Genomic DNA, 22516 nt, shown 5'->3' with positions numbered 1-22516 from the left:
ATTCATATCCCTTTGTTGCATGTCATGACTCATGCTTGTATGTTTTTTAGTTGTTGTATAGAGGCTGACCTTCAGTTCTAAACTGAATATCTGAGTTAAACAGAGTGGCCATCCCAATACTCCCATCTATCCCATAAATCGATGGCTTTCTTAGAAAGAGTGTGCAATGGAGAAAAAGATGTCTTTGTTGATTGTCCATGGATCCATAAGTAAAATAAATACAGAAAATGCTTGCAAATGCCTATCAGTATGTAATAGTTTAGTAATAGTTTAATGTCTGTGCTGTATAATCAATTATGCAAAGTAATGCCAGACCTATCTACAGACATACTGTTAATGGTGAACTGTTGTAATGGTATGATATTGGTTTTGTACACATTTTATGACTGCTTGTTTTATGGCTGCATGTTTTCTTCTCTTAGTGACTGGTCAGGTCCTGCGCTGCGATGCTATAGTGGACGTCATCAACGAGATTCAGATTGTGTCCACCACACGAGAACTGCACCTGGAAGACTCGCCCTTGGCGCTGAAGATCCATGCTATTGACTCCGAGGGTAGGTTCCCCTTACCTGTGTCTGTGTTGTTCCTTTTTGATCTAACACTATACTGATACTGGAACCACACGCACCTCACACGCACCGCCATGATTTGTTGGTGCGATGGCCATTCTCACAATCGGTTGGCCTGGGTTTTACACCCGACTCCGCCATTGTGAGTCTGTGTCGAAACTGAATTAAAACAGGACCGTATATTTTCATTTGTCAGATTTTATGTGACTAAAGACCTTAGTTGACCTTAGAGACAAATGTAGTACCCCTAGGGAAGGTTTTTTTGCCTCATCTTCCCCAGGGCTGGTCAAACAGGTAAATCTTTTCTTGGTCTGTGTTTTGGAAGTCACCTTGTACTAAACCCTGATTCATTCTAAAAAAAACAGTCATCTTGAGGCTTGGTTCAGTGTGTATTCTTTGTCTGCTTTTTTTCTCTTCTTTTGAACCTGTCTGTACAGCGGAGCATTGACTTAATCCTGTGATGACTGACTTCTCTCATGATTGCTCTCCAAGTTCAACTTGAAGAGTTTGTATACCTTGCACTCAAAGCTTAGAACTTGGACAGCTTAATCAGATGGTCCCAAAAATACTGCTTTTATTGTGAAAATATCTTGATTCAATTGTATTGTTCTACCCCAATAGCAGACTATAGTGACATTGCAGACTATAGTGGCATTGCGCCCCATACATCATAGTGGCTGTTGAGACTCCGGTTAGTCTGACATTTGTTTGGCTTGTGTCGTTTAACGTTACGCAAATTCTTCGTTTGATCTTTGTCTAAGTTGACAGTCATATTTTATGTTTACATTTACTACTGGGTGTGGCTTGATTTAAACACGCTTTTCACCACCTCTTCATGCTGTACCAACACCTTTCAGCTGTGTCAACAATGGGAACTAATAAGCTATTGTACCAACAAGATCAACTACGGTGCTTGAATAGGACTTATTTTCACTGACTAATGTTTAACGCTTGTAGTAGGTTTCTTCATGTCTGCCACTGAACCACTATGTCTGACTCATGTGTCTGCAGGCAACACTTTCAGTACTCTGGCCGGCCTGGTGTTTGACTGGACCATTGTGAAAGATGCGGCGACGGCCGCCTTTTCTGATATCCACTCCTCATTGCGGTATGATTGATTGATGGCATCTGAAATGACAAAATATCCATAAATCAGTGCCATTAAGGCAAGAGGATAATGGTGGAGAACTGTGGAGACAGACATATAGACAGACATGAGAAGATTTTGTATCTTTGTCTTAAATATTTATGTACAGTATGAGCCATAAGGCAATGAACTAATTAACTTGACTCTTTCTGAAGGTCAACACAGTTCCTGTTTTTCTCAGTGCTGTTATGCTGCCATTGTTTGTGTTTGATTTGAACAATCCAATCTTTTCACAGCCATAAGCCTTTCAATCACAGTATTCTCTACCTTGGGGTGGGTTGGTTGTAATTGGCTCTGTTTGTGTGGTGATGTATATAACCATTTTCATTTGTCTTCAGAGTTCTCAAATTTTCTGAATCAACATACACTCCTCTGAGCTACATCTCTGAGATGGAACGGGTTGGCAGACAGGGAGATATGATCTTGGTGTCTGGCATTAAAACTGGACACGCAAAGCTGAAAGCCAAGATCCAAGAACCTCTCTACAAGGTCAGTTGTAGTTGTACGATTTTGACTTCAGTGGCATGCTCCCTCTGACCTCAGCATCATTTATCTCTCCAACGAGAAATATTTCTAGGAATTCGTTAGAGAAACGATTGTGTGGTGACATCATGTTATTAAACGTTTTTGCATTTCCTAGGCCCTCTCTACCCCACCCCACTTCTCCCATCCCCACCCCACATTCCTCCCCCTATTTCATTTGAAGTCAGAGTAATTGAGCTCAGCTGAATTTATTTCCTGCACAATGGCAGCCTGTGGCTCCGTGCGCGCGGTCCCTTGAGGCGTAGGGAGGGCTATAAATAGCATGTGTAGCTTGCGTAAGGGTGACAGCGTCGGCTCCTCAGTCAACTCCAGTGCTACTGATGCTGATTCTGATGGCGGTACCGGTGTCTGATGGGGGAGATGGAGGAGGGAGCCGTCTCCACAGGAGGAGATGTGATCTGACTGGCATGACATCAGCAATATGAAACCAACTTAATCCAATAGACCAAGCATGAAATAATACGGTTGCCTTTTTTAAATGCTTGAAGCTGGATATCATTGACTTGTGTGTGTGTCTAAAAGTTTGTCAAATACAAGATATTTCCAAGGTTTCCAAGGAACATATTATTTGTTATGATTTATTCAAGTTATGTCATTTTGTTTGTATTTAGCCATTCAGTTCTGAAAGGCAGTTTGATATTTTAATCTAACATGGTACATTCTTATTATCATCATCTGTTAGGAATAAGGTGGTTCCTAAACTTTAGTCTGTTTGCTTTTAAGCAATGTAATCTAAGCTCATACAGTACATCTAAACATACAAAAACTGCATAAAACTATATCTTCATATCTTGAAAAGTTCTCTGGCCTGTCCATCTTTCCTGTGTAGGATGTAGATCCAGCAGAGGTGAGACTTCTGATCCTGGAGAACATCCTTTTGAACCCTGCGTCCGTCATCTACCTCCTCGCCGGCACGTCCATAAGATACAAAGTCCAGAAGATCCGACAGGGGAAACTCACAGGTGGGCTTTTCGTTATGGTGTCTTTAGGATTATGGTATTTAGCAGGCAGATAACATTTTTATCACCAAAATTCTATAGCTGATGTTTTTAGTAAGGTCCCACCTTTGAAGGTTTTAGAATTTCTTACTAGCATAGATTTTAAAAAACATATTTAAGCTTCTATAACACACAACGCTCTGGCCACTAAATAGCCTTAGTAATGGCCTTAAATTAAACAAACAAACAAATTTAGCAGGCATCCAGAGTGACGAACATGTTTTTTTTAGATATCAACAGATTATGCTCACCATCTTGCTTTGGTTGACTCCCTCTCTTTTCTTTTCTTTCCTCAAACACGTCTCTGTTTGTAGAACTGTCCATGCCCTGTGACCAGTACGAGCTCAGCCTGAGGAACAGTGTTCTCTGGGCCGGCGGTAACCAAGATCTCCCTGTTGCCACTCTGGACCAGAGCACATCCACCGTCCACGCTGGTCAGCTGGGGTACACAAACATTGTGCTCGATCACAAGAGTATCCTTCACACAGACACCAGTCTTAGGTTGAATCTGTGAAATGTATCATGTTTACGCTATGGGGTTGGGCTGTATACCATGACTGATAGGGAAGTACTTTTAGGACCGGGTTCCCACGGGTCATGGAATTTCTGGAATATCGTGGAATTTTGATAAAGTCTATTCCAGACATGGAAAGTCAGGGTATTTTATCATATTTGGGGCAAAGTCATGGAATATCAGGGAATTTTGTGATGGCAGTTTAGAATATACTTGCCAAAACACATTAATATAAATATATTTCCATGCAGAATTGGTGTATATCCGGTTATTAGCTTTACTGCTTGTGCTGATGGTTAGCCTAACTTTGTTTATTCAGTGCCCATTTATTCATATTCCACTCTAAAATAGTCACACTACATCGCTGCTCTGAAATTTTATCTCATTATAGGTCATCGAAATTCAGGGTATTTGTCAGGGAAAAGTCATGGAATTTTACACTTGACGTAGAGTCGGAACCCTGTTAGGAGCACTGTTGAACATAAATAATGGTTGAGCTGATGGCGTCAGCATTAAATGACAGACTTGCATCATCTTCGGAATTGAGGAAACTGCATTTGAAACCTTTGTTTACATGAAAGATGTGTTTGCTGTACTTCCAAAAATCTTTAGTACCAATTCAAAAATGTACACATTTAAGTTTAATTTCACCACTGGTTACGCCCCTTGGATATAAGAAGAGAACGAACCATTCCCAGACCCATTCTCAATCTCAATTGAAATTTGAGAATCGGTCTGGTGTCAGCCAGGATAATCGTACCATGCTTTCATCATGAAATGTGAACATCACAGTGTCAGGTTGAGTGATGTTTGCGACCTTGCATGCATCCTGTAACAGAATAAGAACACGGTGATAAGTGATGTACACCTTTGCTGGTGTGTGTGTGTGTGTGTGTGTGTGTGTGTGTGTGTGTGTGTGTGTGTCAGTTAGTAAGGGCAACATGCCAGCAATGTTGAAGTTGTGGGTGTATCTATGATGAGCATATGCACAGGCTGATAAACATGCGCATTGTGAGCTGGCAGGTTTGCATGATGAGATAAGAGACCACATGTGGGGAGATGTTTTGCTGTAAGTGCAGACAAGGAGGGGAGAATGGAGGGGAGAATGGGGGTGATGCATTGTGGGGGAGGATTTAGACGGGATAAGGGGAATTACAGGCGAGGTTGTTTTCCTCTCTACTGCTGCAAAGCGGTTATCTGCATGCGGGCCTGTGTAAACTTGGAAGGAAATGTGAGCTCGCAGGTCCTAATCTGACGAAATCGATCGCGACAAACACTTTTCTTTCTCTCTCACACACACACACACACATATACACACACATTCAGATAGGTGTGCATGTGTACACACACACATACACACACACTTACCAGTTCCTCCAGAAATGGGCTTGAATTGTTGGGGGAACTGAAGGCTTAGACTCCCAGCGAGTGTCTCCCTCTATCCCCCTAATGCTATGTGACTCCTCTTTCCCTTAACCGTGGCTGTGCAGGCCTTGGTATGCAGGGGGTTTCTCGACTTCCCAACAGCACCCTGTACGTCGTGGAGCCTGGATACTTGGGTCTGTCAGCTTCCCTGTTCAGTGCTTTCATGCTGCTTAGAGCTGGTTGCATCAGCCATGTGACTGCCTTGTTGTGCAGCGCAATCCAGTATTTTGCAATATGCATTTTTAATACAGAAATCTGACATTGTTTGTAATAACCATTTATTTGGTACGTCTTTTGAGAAATGAACGGTTGTTTCATCACATCATTTGAATTCTTTTCTTTGTTTGTTTTCCAGGCTTCAAAATCAGCCCAGGCGATGTTTGGGTCCTTGAGACGGGAAGAGTCTATGAGATCTTCATTGAAGTTTTTGATAAATCCAGCAATAAAGTTTATTTGTCTGATGTAAGTCTACATTAGGCTATTAATTGCACGGGTTGGGAGTGGAAGCGTTGCAAAATCTGTAATGATTTTTACATTTTTTTAAATTATTTGTCTCTTCCAAAACATCAATGAGGCATTAAATGTTAATGTGAACCAGACCAAGTTTTGTTAATAAACTAATAATCATCTAAACATTTAAAACCCCATCGAATTTGGAACTCTTTTCTTGGTATTGTTCTTGGTATTCTTGATTTCTTTTGTCTTGGTAGGTATCAATTCAACTAGATTTTAGTGTCTTCCCATGATGTTTGAACATTATTTTTTTTAGTGTTTACTGCTCTACTGTTTGCTAGGCATTCTGTTGGTAATGAAATGATTTTGCCTGCCTGGCTTTTGTTCGTTCCATTTCTAGTTTAATGTAAAGCTGTTTGGTTGTGTGACTTTAGGCCATTTGTTTGTCTCCTGTTTACAGAATGTTCGGATAGACACGGTTTTCCCCGAGCCTTACTTTGAGGTGCTGGAATCTTCTCTGAATGGATCGCACCATCGGGTGAAGGCTGTGAGAAATGGCCAGGCGGTCATTGATGGCGTCCTGAAATCTGTGGTTGATCCGGTGAGTCCTGGGTGTAATGGCTGGATTTCATGCTTGTTCACTACAGTCAAAGTTCTTTTAGGCAAGTCCCTCCACTCGGCGGCCATATTGCAACGCTTTTTGGGCACTTATCGGGCATCTATTTTGGTAGAAATATTAGTATATATACTCTTTTGATCCCATGAGGAAAATTTGGTCTCTGCATTTATCCCAATCCGTGAATTAGTGAAACACACTCTGCACACAGTGAGCATACAGTGAGGTGAAGCCTGATCGGTTTCTCCAGTTATATATGTAGAACTGGATAAAGCGAGGAAGTACCCTTATTTACTTCAGTGGCCGATGCTAGGCTTCAGATGCCTCAGTGGGGCACCTTAATGATTTTCTTTTCACTAATCTTGTGAGATACAGACATTTGACCTGAGAAGACTGCACACTCTGCTTTGCAACTTATTTTTTTAATGCTCTGCTCTGACCCATGTTATTTGCATTTCTGTTTTTGTTTCAGAAGGGGGTTATCCACATACTCCCTAACCCAGTGCGCAATGAGCAGGATGTGGAGATCTACGACCCCATAGTCCTCACCCCCAGCATTCTGACATTTCCATGGCAACCCAAAGAGGGGGCATACCAGTACACCATTAAGGTACTAAGATTTCTCTCGGCAGCCTCTCCAGCTTGATTTGAATGTACACGCCATGTTTGGCGGCCCTCAGGACAGTTTGATACAGATACGTTTTCCCCATAACTCTGGAATTGTTTTGCGCTCTTGAATGGATATTTCTCTGTGTGCAAACTCTATTATGGACTGAATTGCTAAGTGTTGCCTCACCTCATTTCATGGGTTCATTGTGTTCCACATTATGTTGGGTTTTCTAATCACGCTGGTGATTATAATTACAGGCTACAGGAGGGAGTGGAAACTTCACTTGGACGTCCTCAAACTCTGCTGTTGCCACGGTGACGGTGAAAGGCGTGATGACCACCATAAGTGACATAGGCATGAGTGTGATCTACGCCCGTGACGTGCGAAACTCGCTGCACTTTGGAGACATGAGGGTGAGACTCCAGAATGTGGGGTGGGGATGTCATCCAACTTGGTTCTATACCCTTACTGATGAAAATGTGTTGCTTTGCAATGAAACTGTTTGTTGCTTAGGATGAAAGCTGCTAAATTATTCTACTAAATGAAGCTGAATGACTTCTCTCCCAGTCTCTCTTTCTTTCTCTCTCTATCTCTCTTTCTCTCACTTGCTAGCTCCCTCGCTCACTCCCTAATCTCTGCAAGCCAGACATTTTGAACAAATTCTTTTCTGGGCAACAGTGGGGGCATTTTGGCTTAAATGTGGGTGGACTCAAACAATGAAATGTCTCTAATTTTTGTGAAGTTGTGGGTGGTATTTGGAATGTCCCTGTACAGTGACTGGGAGGAGATACTGTCCTTCGCATGAGACATTAAACCTTCGAGTTCCTGACTCCAAGTGGGGTTCTCTGGTGTCCTGGCTAAATTCCCAGCCTGGCTCATTTAAGCTGGTCCTCTAATCCCCCCTAGTGTAATTGGCTCATTCCCTCATTCCCTCACTCCCTCACTCTACACCTCAAGTTGATGTGTGGTTAGTGTTCTGGTGCATAATGGCTGCTGTGCATCACCCAGGTGGGTGCTATGAAACTAAGAACGAGATTTTAGTTCTGCAGCTCTGTCCACCTGAAGTGTGTCTATTTGTTTTTCTTTCTTTCACACTTTCTCATTTTCTTTCTCTCTCTCTCTCTCTCTCTCTCTCTCTCTCTCTCTCTCTCTCACTCTCTCTGCCTCTCCCTCCTACCGTGCAGGTGTACGTGGTTGAGCCAGTGGGGATGGAGTTTAGCCCGTGTGCAGTGGAAGCTCGGGTGGGTGTGGTGCTGGACCTGCCGCTGCGGATCTTTGGCCTGCTGGACGTGGGGGAGGGAGAGGAGCGCGCCATGCTCAGCGACTGCTCCCACTTCCAGCTGCAGGTGCAGACAGAGACCCAGGGCGTCTTCCAGATGCTGGAGGGTGAGGACGCTAATTACCGCAGAGATGTCCATAGACAGAGACGCGCATACACAAACATGCGCGAGTGTGCACAAACACATCTTTGACTCGCTATGCATGCTTTCCCTGAGATGAGCTTCTGATGATTGTTTGTGTGTGTGTGTGTGTGTGTGTGTGTGTGTGTGTGTGTGTGTGTGTTCTCTCTCACATGTGTATTTCACAGAGAGGCTGACCCCTGGTAAAGACCACTGCAGCGGGGTCCGTGCCCAGGCGTTGGCTCCCGGCTACACCAGCGTTGTGGTTAGCTACACCCATGGCAACGTCCACTTAAGCGCCAAGATCACCATTGCTGCTTACCCTCCTCTCAGAGTGAGTCTGCTCCTGAAGTGCCATACCCTGGAAATCCAGAGTTCTCGCGAGAGCACAATTTGAATTGTGCCCGCAAGATACTCTGGCCACGAGCAATGATCCAAATTTCTTCTATCTCTCGAGCGAGAGGGACCAATCAAATCGGTGTAGGCGGGACAAAGGCGAGCTACACTGATGACTGACACTGGTGAATTGTTGTGATTGGTCGTAGCGTTATCCAACTGCGTGCAGTGAGAGTTTCAAATGCATGCTTGGTGCCGCCCCTCGAATTGAGCCATTTTCATTACTCGTGGTCAGACCCTTAATCTGAAAGATTCCAGGGTCTGGTTTACCAGGCTAGAAGTGCCACTCTTTCCAGATCAACTTCTGAGAGGTGCTGCCTGGGATCCTAATCCAATAGACTTTATATCAAATTCAGCACCTTTCTCCATCGACCACCTTTAGTTCATTCAGCTGTCGTGCACAGGCCTATCGACACATTACTTCAGCAGCATGGATGGGAAGGATGTCATTTCATTGTGTGCTCATCTCAAATATCAACACCATTTTGCCAGCATCATAGACTATTACTTTAATGTCCAACAGTCTGTTGCTGAACTGTTGCGAACAATAACAGCTTCTGCTGCTATGATCATTGACCGATGCGATCTCCGACTTCCGGTATCTAACCCTACCTTATACCTGGTGTACAGTAGCCTAATATAAAGTCATTTATTCACCTCTTTTATTCAGCTTGCTTGTAGAACGCTCCATTGACTTGAATGAGATTTCCCAAAGTTCTACCGGTCAGTTATGTTTATGTAATTACCGTTGAAAACATAATGACCGCTGTCAATGGCAACAGTGGCGATATCACTGCGCAAGTAGTGCGGTCACTTCTTGCAATGGAACTTCATTCAAGTCCCTTCAGGGGATGCTGCTGTGCGTCAGGGTGCGGTTCGCCCTGTCGGGACTTATTTTCCCGATAATGACTGGCGATCTGTACATTATCTCTTACCAAACGCCTAATATTAATTATTATGGTTGAATTTATTGTCATGCAGTGTTTAGGGATAATGGGCTGAGCCTAATATAAAGTGATGTAAAGCCTTATATAAAGTATTGTAATGTAGCCTCATATAAAGTAACTAAGTGCAGTTTGAGGAGATGGCTCACCCATATGGGCCCTCCTCTCCTCATTGTCTATTCCAGTGGCGTGCACTGCCTACCTCCATATTTCGTTGCTTTCCCTCCTTGTCCTCGCTAATGTCATTTGTGCCGCACTCTTCTAATCCGTGGCCTCTCCAGAAGTCGACTCATTTTGCTAATTAGGCAGCATTGGATTACTTTGGACAGCCTGCCCCCCTCTCCTGCCAACCAGACGGAAAATGCATTGATCAGTCACCTTTCATCAACTGGGGAAGAATAATAGCTAATTTAGACCTGGGCTCCCACATTGGTCTCCTTCAGGCCACTGTGGGCTTTTGATGCTGTTTAATGATGTGGTTTCCTCCCCTTGGTTTTGGAGTGTTTTGAACTCCTCTGGTACCTGTGATTGACTTCCTACCACCCTGCTGTGCTATATAAAGGAATAGCTGAACTCCACTGCTTTGAATGCCTAATTTATGGTAAACAAGCTTTGAAGGACTAACTGGAGTGTTTTAATGAATGCTTTTGTTTGTCATGCATTTTTCATTCGCGTGGTTCGGCAGTTCATTAAAGTTTGTGGAAGAGATGTGGAAATCCAGACACTGGGTTAACCTTGATGATGCTCGTGTATTACTCCCCTTCTGAGAGAAGAGACAGGAGTGTCTAGATAAGAGTCTGGCCTACGCATGTATGTCCCCAGAAGCTGCTGCTATTGACTTTATGTAATATCATATGATTGATGAAACAAAAGTGGATCATTTTCAGTCCAGAATAAGTGGCTGCCTGCCTGGCTATTGTCAATAACATTCACCTCTTGTTTATATCATTTGTTTACTTTTGCTGTTTGCTACTGTTGCTGTTGGCTTGTGACTACAAAACAACATGCATTTTTAATCTGACAGTGGAGTTTGGGGTGTACTGGGGTGTTATCAGTACATTCACTCCTCTATTTTTTACAACATGTCTGTGACTGAATACAGTTACAGTTCTTGTGTGGCAGACAAGCGTTGGCCCATGTCCATCTCGGTGTTGTTAATTCATTCACTACTGTGTTTAAAACTGATGTTTCTTTGTGGACGTGTCTGGTGCTTTGCAGGCCGTGGACCCGGTCTCTGTGTCCCTGGTGACCTTGGGCTCCTCCAAGGACATGCTGTTTGAGGGTGGCCCCAGGCCCTGGGTGCTGGAGCCCTCCAGCTTCTTCCGGAACCTGAAGGCCGAGGACCCGTCCAGTGCCAGCCTCAGCCTGTGCGCCCCGGCATCCCGGAGCTACGCCCAGCACTGGGTCCGCGCCACCTGCCGCGCCCTCGGAGAACAGGTGAGATGCTGCAGGGCTGCCTTACCTTCTTCCTTCTCCCTCATCCTTAACTTTCTTCCTTTTATCTGTCTGGCTCGCTCTTCCTCTCTCTTCTCTGTTTTTTGCATTCTCTCCTTTCTTTCTCCTTTCTTTTCTCTCTCTCTCTCTCTCTCTCTCTCTCTCTCTCTCTCTCTCTCTCTCTTTCTCTCTCTCTCACTCACTCCACCTTTCATTCTTCCTGTCTATTTTGTTTTACCTCTCTTGCTGTCTTTTCGTCTTTTTCTAGGTCATGCTTTTGAGCTTTCCCAGAAGCTTAAGTCCCTAGATTAAACAGTCTCCTCTACTGATATGTAAATCACTTTAAGCAAACACATCTGCTTATTGAGTCCTCTCCCCGTTAACTGCTCGTCCATTCCCGTCCAGGTGTTGGAGGTGACTGTGGGGAATCAGCCCAGCCTGACCAACCCTTTCCCTGCGGTGGAGCCGGCCGTGGTGAAGTTCATCTGCGCGCCGCCCTCCCGCCTCACGCTCGTGCCCATCTACACCAACCCCCGACTGGACCTGTCCTGCCCCCTACTGCAGCAGAACAAACAAGTGGTGAGAACGCCGGCAGGCGTGGCGTCCATATCTCATCAATCGCTGTGTACTCAAGTCAGAAACTGAGGAGGAAATTGGCTGATAAGGGTGCTGATAACATCATGATATTTGATTTGCTCCATGAACTACCACTAGCCTACGTTACACTGTTCACTGGATACGTTCCTAATGGTAGCCATCGAAATGATGTCAGGAGATCTCGGGTAAAAAAGCTCAGATGACGTCCCCAGCAAAATGCACTGCAGAATGTGGTGTGTGCTTGTAAGCTGTGCAATTGTGTGGTGCCAGGCTACGCCTCAGGCCTCTTCCTGTTGAAAGGGGAGCTGTGTGTTGTGACTTTGGCCCACAGTCTGCTCCTGAGGGCTGCTGGTGGCCCTGCCCACACTTAAAGCTCATCAGCATTATATTGGCATGTAATGGCAATTACATTTACGCTCAAATTGGTTAGGGGTCTAAGTAGCCTTTATTGGTGGACATGACAGCCCTCAAAGCTGAATGTTTTTGTTGCTATTGGGATATTTGAGATCTTTGAAAGCGCTTGTTTGCCATTGTCACTTGCCAGAAAACTGTAAACAAGTGCATGAACTGTAAACCCTTTAACACAACAAGCCTTTTTAACCATGCCATCAGACCTGCGTAATGCTTAGAAATCTTGAATGACTTGATGATCAACATTCTGCACCTCTAAGCGTTAGGGGTGAGCACCAAATGAGCATTAAATGCCCTTGGCAACAACCCCCTCTGGCTCTTGTACATTCTGTATTATAGTCCTGTGCCTACCCTTCTGATTCCCCTCCTCTTCTGAAGGAGCTGGGCTTGCAGCAGTGTTGTTGCACTCAGGGATACCGCAGTCCAGTAATCTATAAAAACTGATTCAGCAACTCACTGCTCCCCAGGGTGATGGCAGAATGATTCCAAAGGCTACTGGGCTAATATCATCCCACCCGCACTATCACTAAATCCACATACTGATTAAAAAAAAACCTTTTGTTTTTGTTTGGAGTCTTTTAAACTTTCAACTTTTTTGTTGTTTTTTTATTTCACAGGTGCCTGTGTCTAATTACCGCAATCCTGTGCTGGACTTGGCCGCCTTTGATCACCAGGGCAGGAAGTTTGATAACTTCAGCTCTCTGGCCATCGTCTGGGAGTCGTCCAAAGTGTCACTGGCCAGCATCGAAGCCTCCATGCCCATGGACCTCCAACTGTTTGAGGATGCCAGTAAACAGGCTAAGATGCATGGTGCGCTTGTGACCTAGAGTGGGTCTGTCTCTACAAATGATACATTGGGAGATTAAAAAGTGTATCAATCACAAAATGCTGCTACTTCTATTTATTTATGCAAAACATTGCAACTTAGGTTGTATTATTATAATATAATGGTAATATTTCATTAAAGTAATTAAGTAAATTGATGAAATATCTATTGTTAAAACCACAAAGCATATTGCCAAAAAGTCCATGATTATTTGTGATAAATTGATGGTTATTACTCATAACTCTATTTTAGATCATTAGAGTGACTCTATTTAGTCATTTAGAGTGACCCTAAAACCTGGTTCTCGTCTGTTCCAGGTCGTCAGTCGGTCCTTGTTCACCATGAGTCAGGCATGGCGTCCATCTCTATGACTGCAGTGGGCTATCAGTCATCTCACCTCGATGCTGCTGAAGTCCTTCCTGGGGTATGGCACACTTTTACAGTTGGTGCTTTCATGTTTGGGCACTAAGCCATCCAGTCTACAGCCCAGTCATGAAGAACTGGTTTCACTTCCTGTTCAGTGGAAGTGTGTGTGTGTGTGTGTGTGTGTGTGTGTGTGTGTGTGTGTGTGAGTGGCCACAAAGTGATGCATCAGCCCACAGCTTCCTGATGGTTGCTACAACAAAACACACACACACACACACACACACACACACAAGTACAGAAATGAGGGGCAAAGTTAACCAGAAAAGCCCGCTTCCGTGACAGTACCTCCTGTGTATTATAAAAGCTGCCATCTTACAATGCACTTGATAGTCCAGAGATAACTATAAAATGGTCCTGAACTCCTTATCGGCAATATTTGTCAATGATATTTCATGAATAGAGTATTAAGGAAGCAACTGCACTGTTGTCATTAGTCTGTACAGATGATCTAATAGAGACATGTGTACTCCGCTTTAGTCGTGCACAGTGGTGAAATGGGGCTCCAGCAGCTTCAGTGATGGGGAACAGTATTGGCAGTATTATGAGCTGAACTCCTAAAGACTTTTAGCTGCGAGGGACTATGCAGCTGCCTCTTTGTAAAGTCTTTATTGAAGGACAAGTTCTGTAGTTTCTTAATGTAATCCTCATCTGCCACACTGAAACTTATCTCACTCAAGCAATAAGGCGCTCTGGTATCTTTCAGTGGTTTTGTATGTTGTGATTCAGTTTGTGAACCGTTGCTAGGATGCGACAACATCACCTCCACAACTTCTTCCTCTCTGATTATGGAGTTCTTATTTATCCATTTATATATTTCAATGGATAGTTCAGAGAAGGATAAATGGAAATGTGTTATATTTTGTACAGATTACAAAAGCAAATGTAAAACCTATTAATTTATCCCCTAATTGAATAACTGTAATGCTGTAATGGTGGATTTGGAAGAGGGACATTAAATGAGAACTTGGATGTTTTTTTAAATGTTATTCTTTTTGTTTTCCAGTTTACTCCCCTCACTGCGGTGTCAGCCACTCTTGACCTTCTGCTGGTGGAGGACGTGAGGGTCAGCCCTGACACAGTCACCATCTATAACCACCCTGACGTGCGGGTAAGACGTCCCTAATACCCCACGTTCTGCCCCCTCCCAGGCACCCGTGGCTCTTTCAGCTTTACCTTATCTAGGGGCCCTGGTGACCTTTTGACCTTTGTAATGTTAGCCATTATTAAAGGTGTACGTCACACCGGTGTGACGGGACTGTTTGGAAAATGAACGTTCTAGAATATCTGGGTCCATTGAATTCAACAGAGAATTTTAGAACCTTCAGTTGTTGTGGAACGGAATCTTATGTTAGAATGTTCAAAACCCCTCACCTTTTAAAGCAAAGATCCTTGATTACTAGCTGGTTAAAGCAGCTGATTTTGCCCCTTACCTGGCACACATCTGGGGCTTGTCTGCTCCAGAGTCGGCCGGTACCTGAGAATCTGACTGGTCACAAATCTGTCAGTGATGACCCTCCTAATGCAGCTACATCCCCATGGCTCTGTGTGTAAATCTGTCATTGGATGGCATTCAGTTTTGTTGTATTTGCTGCGCAAAGAAGGGGTCAAGGAGTTTGGCACACATCTAAAAAGAAAACAAGTTATGCACCAACCCAGAGGGCTGAACTCACTGCACTGCAAAAAGGAATAATGTATTGTTAGCTGTTTGTTAACTATTTAGTGGAAATTGGGGAAATAAATGGGTAAAAATGGAACAGAATTGTGGAAATGGAAGAATTCAAAGTCTGGCTAGTCTGCAATGACACCAATGTGGTCAGTTGTCATCAGAGCCCTGGGTAATGTGTATGTTCCTCTTGCAGGCTGATCTCACTCTTCGAGAGGGGTCCGGCTACTTTTACGTCAATGCCAGTGTCGGAGGATTGGTGGATGTGCTGTACCAAGATGCCCAAGGAACCGCAGAGGTTGGCATTTATTCACTGTGCATTCACCCTGTCCACTATTGCATTTGTATCCCCGTTGCTGTGCTGGTCACTGTAGTTGTATTTATATGAAGCAGTGATTTATCAGTGGCACTGAGGTTCACTGGTCAGCATTCACTGTATATTCACTGTATGCACTGTTGTTTTTACTTAAAACGTATGTATTTTCTTAGCATTACATTCAGTATTGCTGCTGCATTCACTGTTATGGTGAATGGAGTTGTGGAGTATGTCGGGGAGCCACTAGAGATGAAGGTGTATTTGTGTGGGAGAGGCACTAAAACATGCGTGACCTGCGGATGTGTTCCAGGTGGTGCCTAAGCAGCCGGGGAGTTTACAGGTCATGGTTCACGACCTCTGCCTGGCGTTCCCAGCCCCAGCCACAGCCGCCGTCCACATCTCGGATATACTGGAGGTTTATGTGCGAGTGGTTGACAAGGTTAGTTGTAGAGCACATTCTCTCTCTCTCTCTCTCTCTCTCTCTCTCTCTCTCTCTCTCTCTCTCTCTCTCTCTCTCTCTCTCTCTCTCTCTCTCTCTCTCTCTCTCTCTCTCTCTCCCCTCCCTCTCTGGCTTTTCGCTTCTTGCTTTCTCTCTGCCCCCCACTCATTATTTGAACAATTTTATTATCAAAATTCTATAGCTGATGTTTTTAGTAAGGTCCCATCTTTGAAGGTTTTAGAATGTCTTACCAGCATAGATTTTAAAAAACATATTTAAGTTTCTATAACACACAATGCTCTGGCCATTAAATAGCCTTAGTTGCGGAAATGGCCTTAAATTAAACAAACAAACAAACAAACACTCATTATTTGTCCACGTCTTTCTCTAAGGTTTATGCCCTGAAATCTCAAAAGACTTTACTGACCTCCAGTGACAGGTGACTGAGTTTGAGAGGCTATATGGGTTCACTGTAGAAAGAGACAGCAACTGTGCCTTACTGAAAATTGACAACACCTAAAACCAGTTGTAAATACGTTTTCAAGTGTTCCAGCCTCACTTTGGGGGTAAACCCATGTTTCACGTTGGGCAGCCATGGCCTACTGGTTAGCGCTTTGGACTCGTAACTGGAGGGTTGCCGGTTCGAACCCCGACCAGTAGGAGCGGCTGAAGTGCCCTTGAGCAAGGTATCTAACCCCTCACTGCTCCCCGAGCGTCGCTGTTGTAGCAGGTAGCTCACTGCGCCGGGATTAGTGTGTGCTTCACCTCACTGTGTGTTCACTGTGTGCTGAGTGTGTTTCACTAATTCACGGATTGGGATAAATGCAGAGACCAAATTTCCCTCACGGGATCAAAAGAGTATATATAGTTATACTTATACGGCACAACACTATAAATTGTTTACCACAGCCACTTTCGATTTAAAAAATAACATCATCATCTCGTTGACTGGTCTGTCATCCTGGGGGCTGAGGGAAACGTCACTATTTGTCTTAAGTCAGCCTTGTTTCTACAAACGTTAGTATATTGTCAGGTGCCAGACTAGTATCTTAATGTAAGTATCTTATGCAGTGAAGTTTAAGAGTTTATGAAATTTGACATGCTGATTCACTGCCGCAATCTTTGCATGCATGGCAAATTTTGTTCAATTACATATTCAATTCATAGGGGGCACTGCAACTAAAACATTTTAATAGCTGCTTGGAACGCTATGATCACTGCTCCTGGATGTAGGCATGTGCATCTGTGCATTAAATCAGTTCGGGAGCAGCATTCTAGTGTGCACCAAAAAGAAAAGGTCTTAGCAAAGACCTTTTTTTCAGCCATTTTAATAAAGTACAGAAGTAGCTGAGGAAACAGAAGACAAATGGTGCTCGATCTTCAAACTTACTTTGGCCTTTAGAATTTTTCTTCCAGTTATGTTTTTTTTTTTTTTGTTGAAATTGAATGCTCACTGTGTTGCAGGTGGAGATTGGAAAGTCTGTGAGAGCCTATGTGAGAGTACTGGATGACAATAAAAAGCCGTTTTTGGCCAAATATTTCCCATTTATGAACCTGAAACTGAAGGCTGCATCATCGATTATAAGCCTACAGTAAGTCAACAATGACCATTAATTGAATCGAAAGAAATAGAAAGTGCAATTATCCTCTCTGTGAATGTAGTGGACATGTATTTATATATGTATTTTCCTCCCTCACAGAGCCGAATCCTCTGAAAGGGACACTGCCATTTTCCTGGTCAAAGGCTTGGCTATTGGACAGACCAGTGTGTCTGCGGTGGTGTTGGATAAAAGTGGGAAGAAAATATCCTCAGCTCCCCAGACCATTGAGGTAAATGTAGTTAATGTATTCTACAGAGAGGAGCTGACTCTGGTACCGAATGGACCTGATCCAAAGGATCAGAAGATCAGGACCAGGACTTTGACAGCTCAAACCTCAGATCAAATCTCAGATCTTCTACTGTGTATAGAAATCAACCAAAAAATTCAGTCAAAGATAGATAGTGATGTTGTGATCTCAGTGCACATACATTTACAAGCATAAAAAAAGTTTAGAATGGTGTTGTCCCAGGACAGATGCCAGTATCAAGTCTATTAATTATAGTCTATCATAATCTCATGTGACCTCATTTGATAATAATTTTGAAATGCGACAGTAAAGAGCTTTGAGGTGTCATGTTAACCCATGAGGGGACTGCGTCTTTGCAGTCCAGGTTTTCAGATATGAGCTGAGCTTCTGGATTGGGTGTTAGTCCCTTACTCGTCCCCACGTCCCCACCAGAGCTGCAGTCTGGTTCTCCTGTGAAATAAAAGCATGCGAGACCCTGCAGCTGAATATGGGATATGGGATGCTGCTCACACCTCACCGAGCTCTTAAGCATAATTTTTTACCCATGATGAGCTTGTGCTCTTCCACTCTCACACACATTTTCATCCTGCCTCTTGCTAGGTGTTCCCGCCATTCCGGCTCATTCCGCGGAAAATGACCCTGATTATCGGAGCGATGATGCAGGTAATCAAGCTGCCGCCTGGCCCGGCTACTCCCTCCTGACCTAAAGAGCTTTTTAGTCAATGGAGAAGAAAAACATTGACACGCAATGTCATTTGGATCATTTATCATCAGCTTGAGATGTAATTCCGGTGTTTGCCAGTGTCACTTGTGGCTGTATGTTTTATGCTAATGAAAATCTGTTCCTGTACAGTTGTGCAAGAACATCAAGGACATGGCTTTTATACTCTGGGTACATACATACGGTCAAAAAGCATAACTGCATATTATATGTGGCTTTAGACAAAGCCTGTGCTAAATAGATGATTTTGTTATTGTGTATTATCATAAAAATCTAACATTAATATGCTAAATAAATGAATGTAAATATCAATTATTTGCTGGGGTGCTGACATGTTGGTTCATCCGCTTGTTGACAGATAACATCAGAAGGAGGTCCCCAACCGCAGTCAAACATCCTCTTCTCCATGGCCAATGATGACGTGGCCTCTGTCAACAGCATAGGTCACGTTAAGGGCATCACCGTCGGCAATGTCACCGTGACGGGCCTGGTGCAAGCTGTGGATGCGGAGACCGGGAAGCTTGTTATAGTTTCACAGGTACTGCAACTGCACAGGAAATGACGCAGCACCATTAGTGTTCTGCCAAGTCATAAAGGAGGGGGTCTGGACCGCTTCCAAAAAAACTAATTGTAATGTGGTGCATCACCAAAAAGAAAAGATCTTAGTAAAGTCTAAGTTGATCATACACATTCAAGGCATACTATCATGAATTCCTGGGAAAAAATGTTAAAAATGTTAAAATAAAATGTTATATCTTTAAGTTATGTTCATTTAGGACTTTGCTCATAGGGAAGTAGCTGAGGATTGTTCAGGCAGGTGGTGGATCATCAACCTCCTCTTTTCTTGTCAACAGGACCAGGTTGAGGTGGAGGTGGTGCAGCTCGCGGGCATCCGTATCCGAGCCCCCATCACCAGGATGAAGACGGGAACGCTGGTAATCTCCTTTTTGCGGAAAGCATGTTGCTGTTGATTAACGTTATTTGTTAAGTGGGATGATAAAGAGTGTCAATACAAACACTCCCATCAATACACACGTCACACAGCTACACACCGTCCTAAGGGGGCGTCAATATTTGTCATGAGATGGGGATTGCAGACTTTCAGCGATTTCGAGCAGTCTTGCCTGTACACAATTCCTTATACCCGCAAGGTATTGAAAAGGTCTTAAATATTGTCAAATTAATGCCTTAAAAGTATTGAAGACCATAATATTTGTAGAGACCATGATATTGTAGATCCCAAGGGGAAGATATGTGTCTCTTCAGAATATAAACAAACTATCGCTTTTATTTTGAAATTGCAAGCGCAGGTGTGTATGAAATGTCAGCTGGAATAGTGATGTGAGCCGACCAGGATAGATGTCTAGGGATATCACAGGATATCACAATATTAGACCGCTAACTTTATGCTGCCATGTTTGCATGTGAAAAAATAGACGTGGGCTCCTAAATACCGATATGTATACTTATATACACACAATAGAATTTCATCACAAATCAACACAGTCAATTCCATCACACACAAATAAGAGGAGGTACTGTGTTCAACTGTATGGTAGGTTACAATGAGTTTCTGCATGAAGAATACATGTTTGAACAATTTAGATGGGCGAAAGGTGGAGCAAATTCTGACTACTTTAACAGTATGAACTTTATCAGTATAGTAAAGGCTAATGTGAATTAAAGATGAATTGCTCCTAAACTGGCATGTGTCATTCCAAGACAAAAGCAATGAAGATTGGCATGATGTATTGTTTAAGAAACTTTCTTAAATAGCCTCGCCTGGAGTATTCCTTCCTGTTCTCACAACATGGTTAGTTAAACAAACTAACTAGGACAATATGCATGTAGCCTAGGCTGCAGGTTAAAACATCTCAAATCCACTTTATCAAATAAAATAAGGTAGACTATTTTTTTATGCGTACTCTACTAGGCTAATAATTGTCCATAAGGCCTATGACATCTTCAGAAATACCTGAATAAAAAACAACTCATGTAGATTACACACACCCAAATGACATGCACACACGCACATACAGTACCACCAAAGTAGGCTACCCAGGTTGTAGCCTGTTCACTTTGGCCTGTAGGGGGAAAAAAAGGGTGCAAAGTTGGTATTAAATTTCATTCGAAGTGGTATTGAAAAGCTCTTAAAAAGTCTTGAATTTAAGTTGGAGGATCCTGGGGGTACCCTGTGTATGGTTTATTTTTACATTTAAATGTGTTAAGGCATTTATTTGCACATCTTTTTCTCTCAGTTGTGTGTGTGTGTGTGTGTGTGTGTGTCTAAGAGGGGATAACAACTTCAAGCCAGACAGAAAAGATAAAGAGAGGAAGGCACATTTTGCTAAAGGTTGAACAGATCCCTCTGCTCTATGGCACAGTCTCTCAGGCATTAAATGGTTTTCTCTACTCCAGATGCCGGCCTATGTGATGGGCCTGACAAGCAGCCAGACCCCCTTCTCCTTTGGGAACGCCGTTCCTGGCCTCACCTTCCACTGGTCCGTGACCAAGAGGGACATCCTAGAAGTGCAGACGCGCCATTCCGAGGTAGGAAACAACAGTTGGACCATGCAGTTGTCTCTCTCTCTCTCACTCACTCACACACACACACACACACACACACACACACACACACACACACACACACACACACACACACACACACAGCTTTACTAACAGCAGAGTACACACTTACCAGCTCGACTACATGTACTGTATCACACAACGTAATACACAGCTGAGTTACACATAGAGTCCACATTTCCACTTGAAGGTTTATACCTTTACTTAAGCATTAACTTAAACAGTAGGTTTAGTCCACAGTAGGTTTAGTTCTCTTCCTCTCTCTCTCTCTCTCTCTCTCTCTCTCTCTCTCTCTCTCTCTCTCTCTCTATTAAAAATATTTTTTTTTTTTTTTTTTTTCAATTACCATTATTCACAGTCTATTTCAGTTGGGCCATTTGAGGAAGAGGGTTGAACACGTTCTGCTAAATAAAACCCTAATTTTACAGTTTCTGTTCTAATTGAAATAAAGAGTTTACGTGTTTCTTGTAACTAATAGATGATAGAAAAGCTAAATAAGTCTGAATCGTCTCTCATACATTAAATCAATATTCTCTCTTCCCTAGATATTCTGTTCCATTATTCACAGCTGGTTTGGCTTTTAATTATCATCCCTTCCACTTGAATGCCCAGAGTGCGAGTCGCCTATCTCTCTCACCGTCCTACCATCTCTGTACAGTAAAAGGGGCTATGGAGAGGTTGCAGGGAGATGAATCGCCATGGCGATCAGAGGATTCGGCTCTCTCTTTCCCCTTGTTCTGGCTCTCTCTTTTTTTTCTCTCTCTCTATCTCTCTCTCTCCTGCACGCTTCAGCAGTCGGCTTTTCTCTCATCCGTCTGGAAAAAAAAAAAACATTCTGACAGACGATGCGGTGAAGTCCGACTCCCTGGCTTACACATTTATTTCCTCCTGTCTGCGTGGCTCGACTGCCTAGTTCCTCTCATGGAAAGTTAGTGTTTTGCAGTGTTCCTTTAAGCAGCAGCAGACTGAGCATCTGCATGCCGTTCCGCGAGTGATTAGTCAATTTAATTGGACTGTGGGTGAGGGCAGACGAGAGGCATAATGAGTGTGGCATTAGCGCCACAAAGCGCCGCGCGGCCTGCCGTTTCATCATTTGGGCTTTTTGCGTCCGGCTTGGCGAGCCAGCCGGTGCGAACGTGCTGTTTGATGTGCACCCGCCGCATCCGGACGCCAAACGCTCGAACAAATTAGGATGTGCGTATTGTGCTGTTATCTCTGGTCCGCTCTTGAAGCGCGGCAGAAACGTTTTAATCCTCTCAAAGAGATGGGCGCCTTTCTCTGCCCCCAGCTGTGATACACATGCACAGACGGACACACACACACACACACTCACTTCCCACAAATACACAACTTTGCTGGTTACCAGCGCACACACACACACACACACACACACACACACAGACCCTAGACCCTCACTCTTCCCACAAATGCACAACTTTGCTGGTTACCGGCGCACATACAGTACACACACACACACACACATGTGCAAGTACATACACACCACACACCCTTGCTCCTTTTGCAGATGCACCCGGTCGTTTCCCCAAAGCACTACCCACTAATTGGTAATCTCTCTCCTTTCTATAGCCTCTTTCTCTCTCTCTCTCACACACACACACACACACACACACACA

The 22516-nt window shown here is 43.6% G+C and overlaps 1 protein-coding gene across 1 annotated transcript in view; it reads left to right on the top strand.

The window, feature by feature from the left end:
* Window positions 1-22516, top strand: part of nup210 (nucleoporin 210) — a 39429-nt gene that overhangs the window by 4186 nt on the left and 12727 nt on the right. Inside the window, exons 3-27 of the mRNA XM_048241574.1 lie at window positions 423-554; window positions 1581-1677; window positions 2055-2205; window positions 3089-3221; window positions 3572-3730; window positions 5262-5330; window positions 5552-5658; window positions 6110-6250; window positions 6738-6875; window positions 7133-7288; window positions 8060-8261; window positions 8464-8609; window positions 10834-11052; window positions 11455-11628; window positions 12675-12867; window positions 13201-13307; window positions 14313-14417; window positions 15169-15270; window positions 15599-15727; window positions 17192-17319; window positions 17428-17557; window positions 18176-18238; window positions 18655-18834; window positions 19151-19231; window positions 20715-20846. Coding sequence (XP_048097531.1) covers window positions 423-554; window positions 1581-1677; window positions 2055-2205; window positions 3089-3221; window positions 3572-3730; window positions 5262-5330; window positions 5552-5658; window positions 6110-6250; window positions 6738-6875; window positions 7133-7288; window positions 8060-8261; window positions 8464-8609; window positions 10834-11052; window positions 11455-11628; window positions 12675-12867; window positions 13201-13307; window positions 14313-14417; window positions 15169-15270; window positions 15599-15727; window positions 17192-17319; window positions 17428-17557; window positions 18176-18238; window positions 18655-18834; window positions 19151-19231; window positions 20715-20846 — 3374 coding nt within the window. The remainder of the gene's footprint in view (window positions 1-422; window positions 555-1580; window positions 1678-2054; window positions 2206-3088; window positions 3222-3571; window positions 3731-5261; window positions 5331-5551; window positions 5659-6109; window positions 6251-6737; window positions 6876-7132; window positions 7289-8059; window positions 8262-8463; window positions 8610-10833; window positions 11053-11454; window positions 11629-12674; window positions 12868-13200; window positions 13308-14312; window positions 14418-15168; window positions 15271-15598; window positions 15728-17191; window positions 17320-17427; window positions 17558-18175; window positions 18239-18654; window positions 18835-19150; window positions 19232-20714; window positions 20847-22516) is intronic.

This window comes from Alosa alosa, chromosome 4 (genome assembly GCF_017589495.1).
Source record: "Alosa alosa isolate M-15738 ecotype Scorff River chromosome 4, AALO_Geno_1.1, whole genome shotgun sequence".
Classification (NCBI taxonomy): Eukaryota; Metazoa; Chordata; class Actinopteri; order Clupeiformes; family Clupeidae; genus Alosa; species Alosa alosa.
This window is presented reverse-complemented; position numbering and strand designations above follow the sequence as displayed.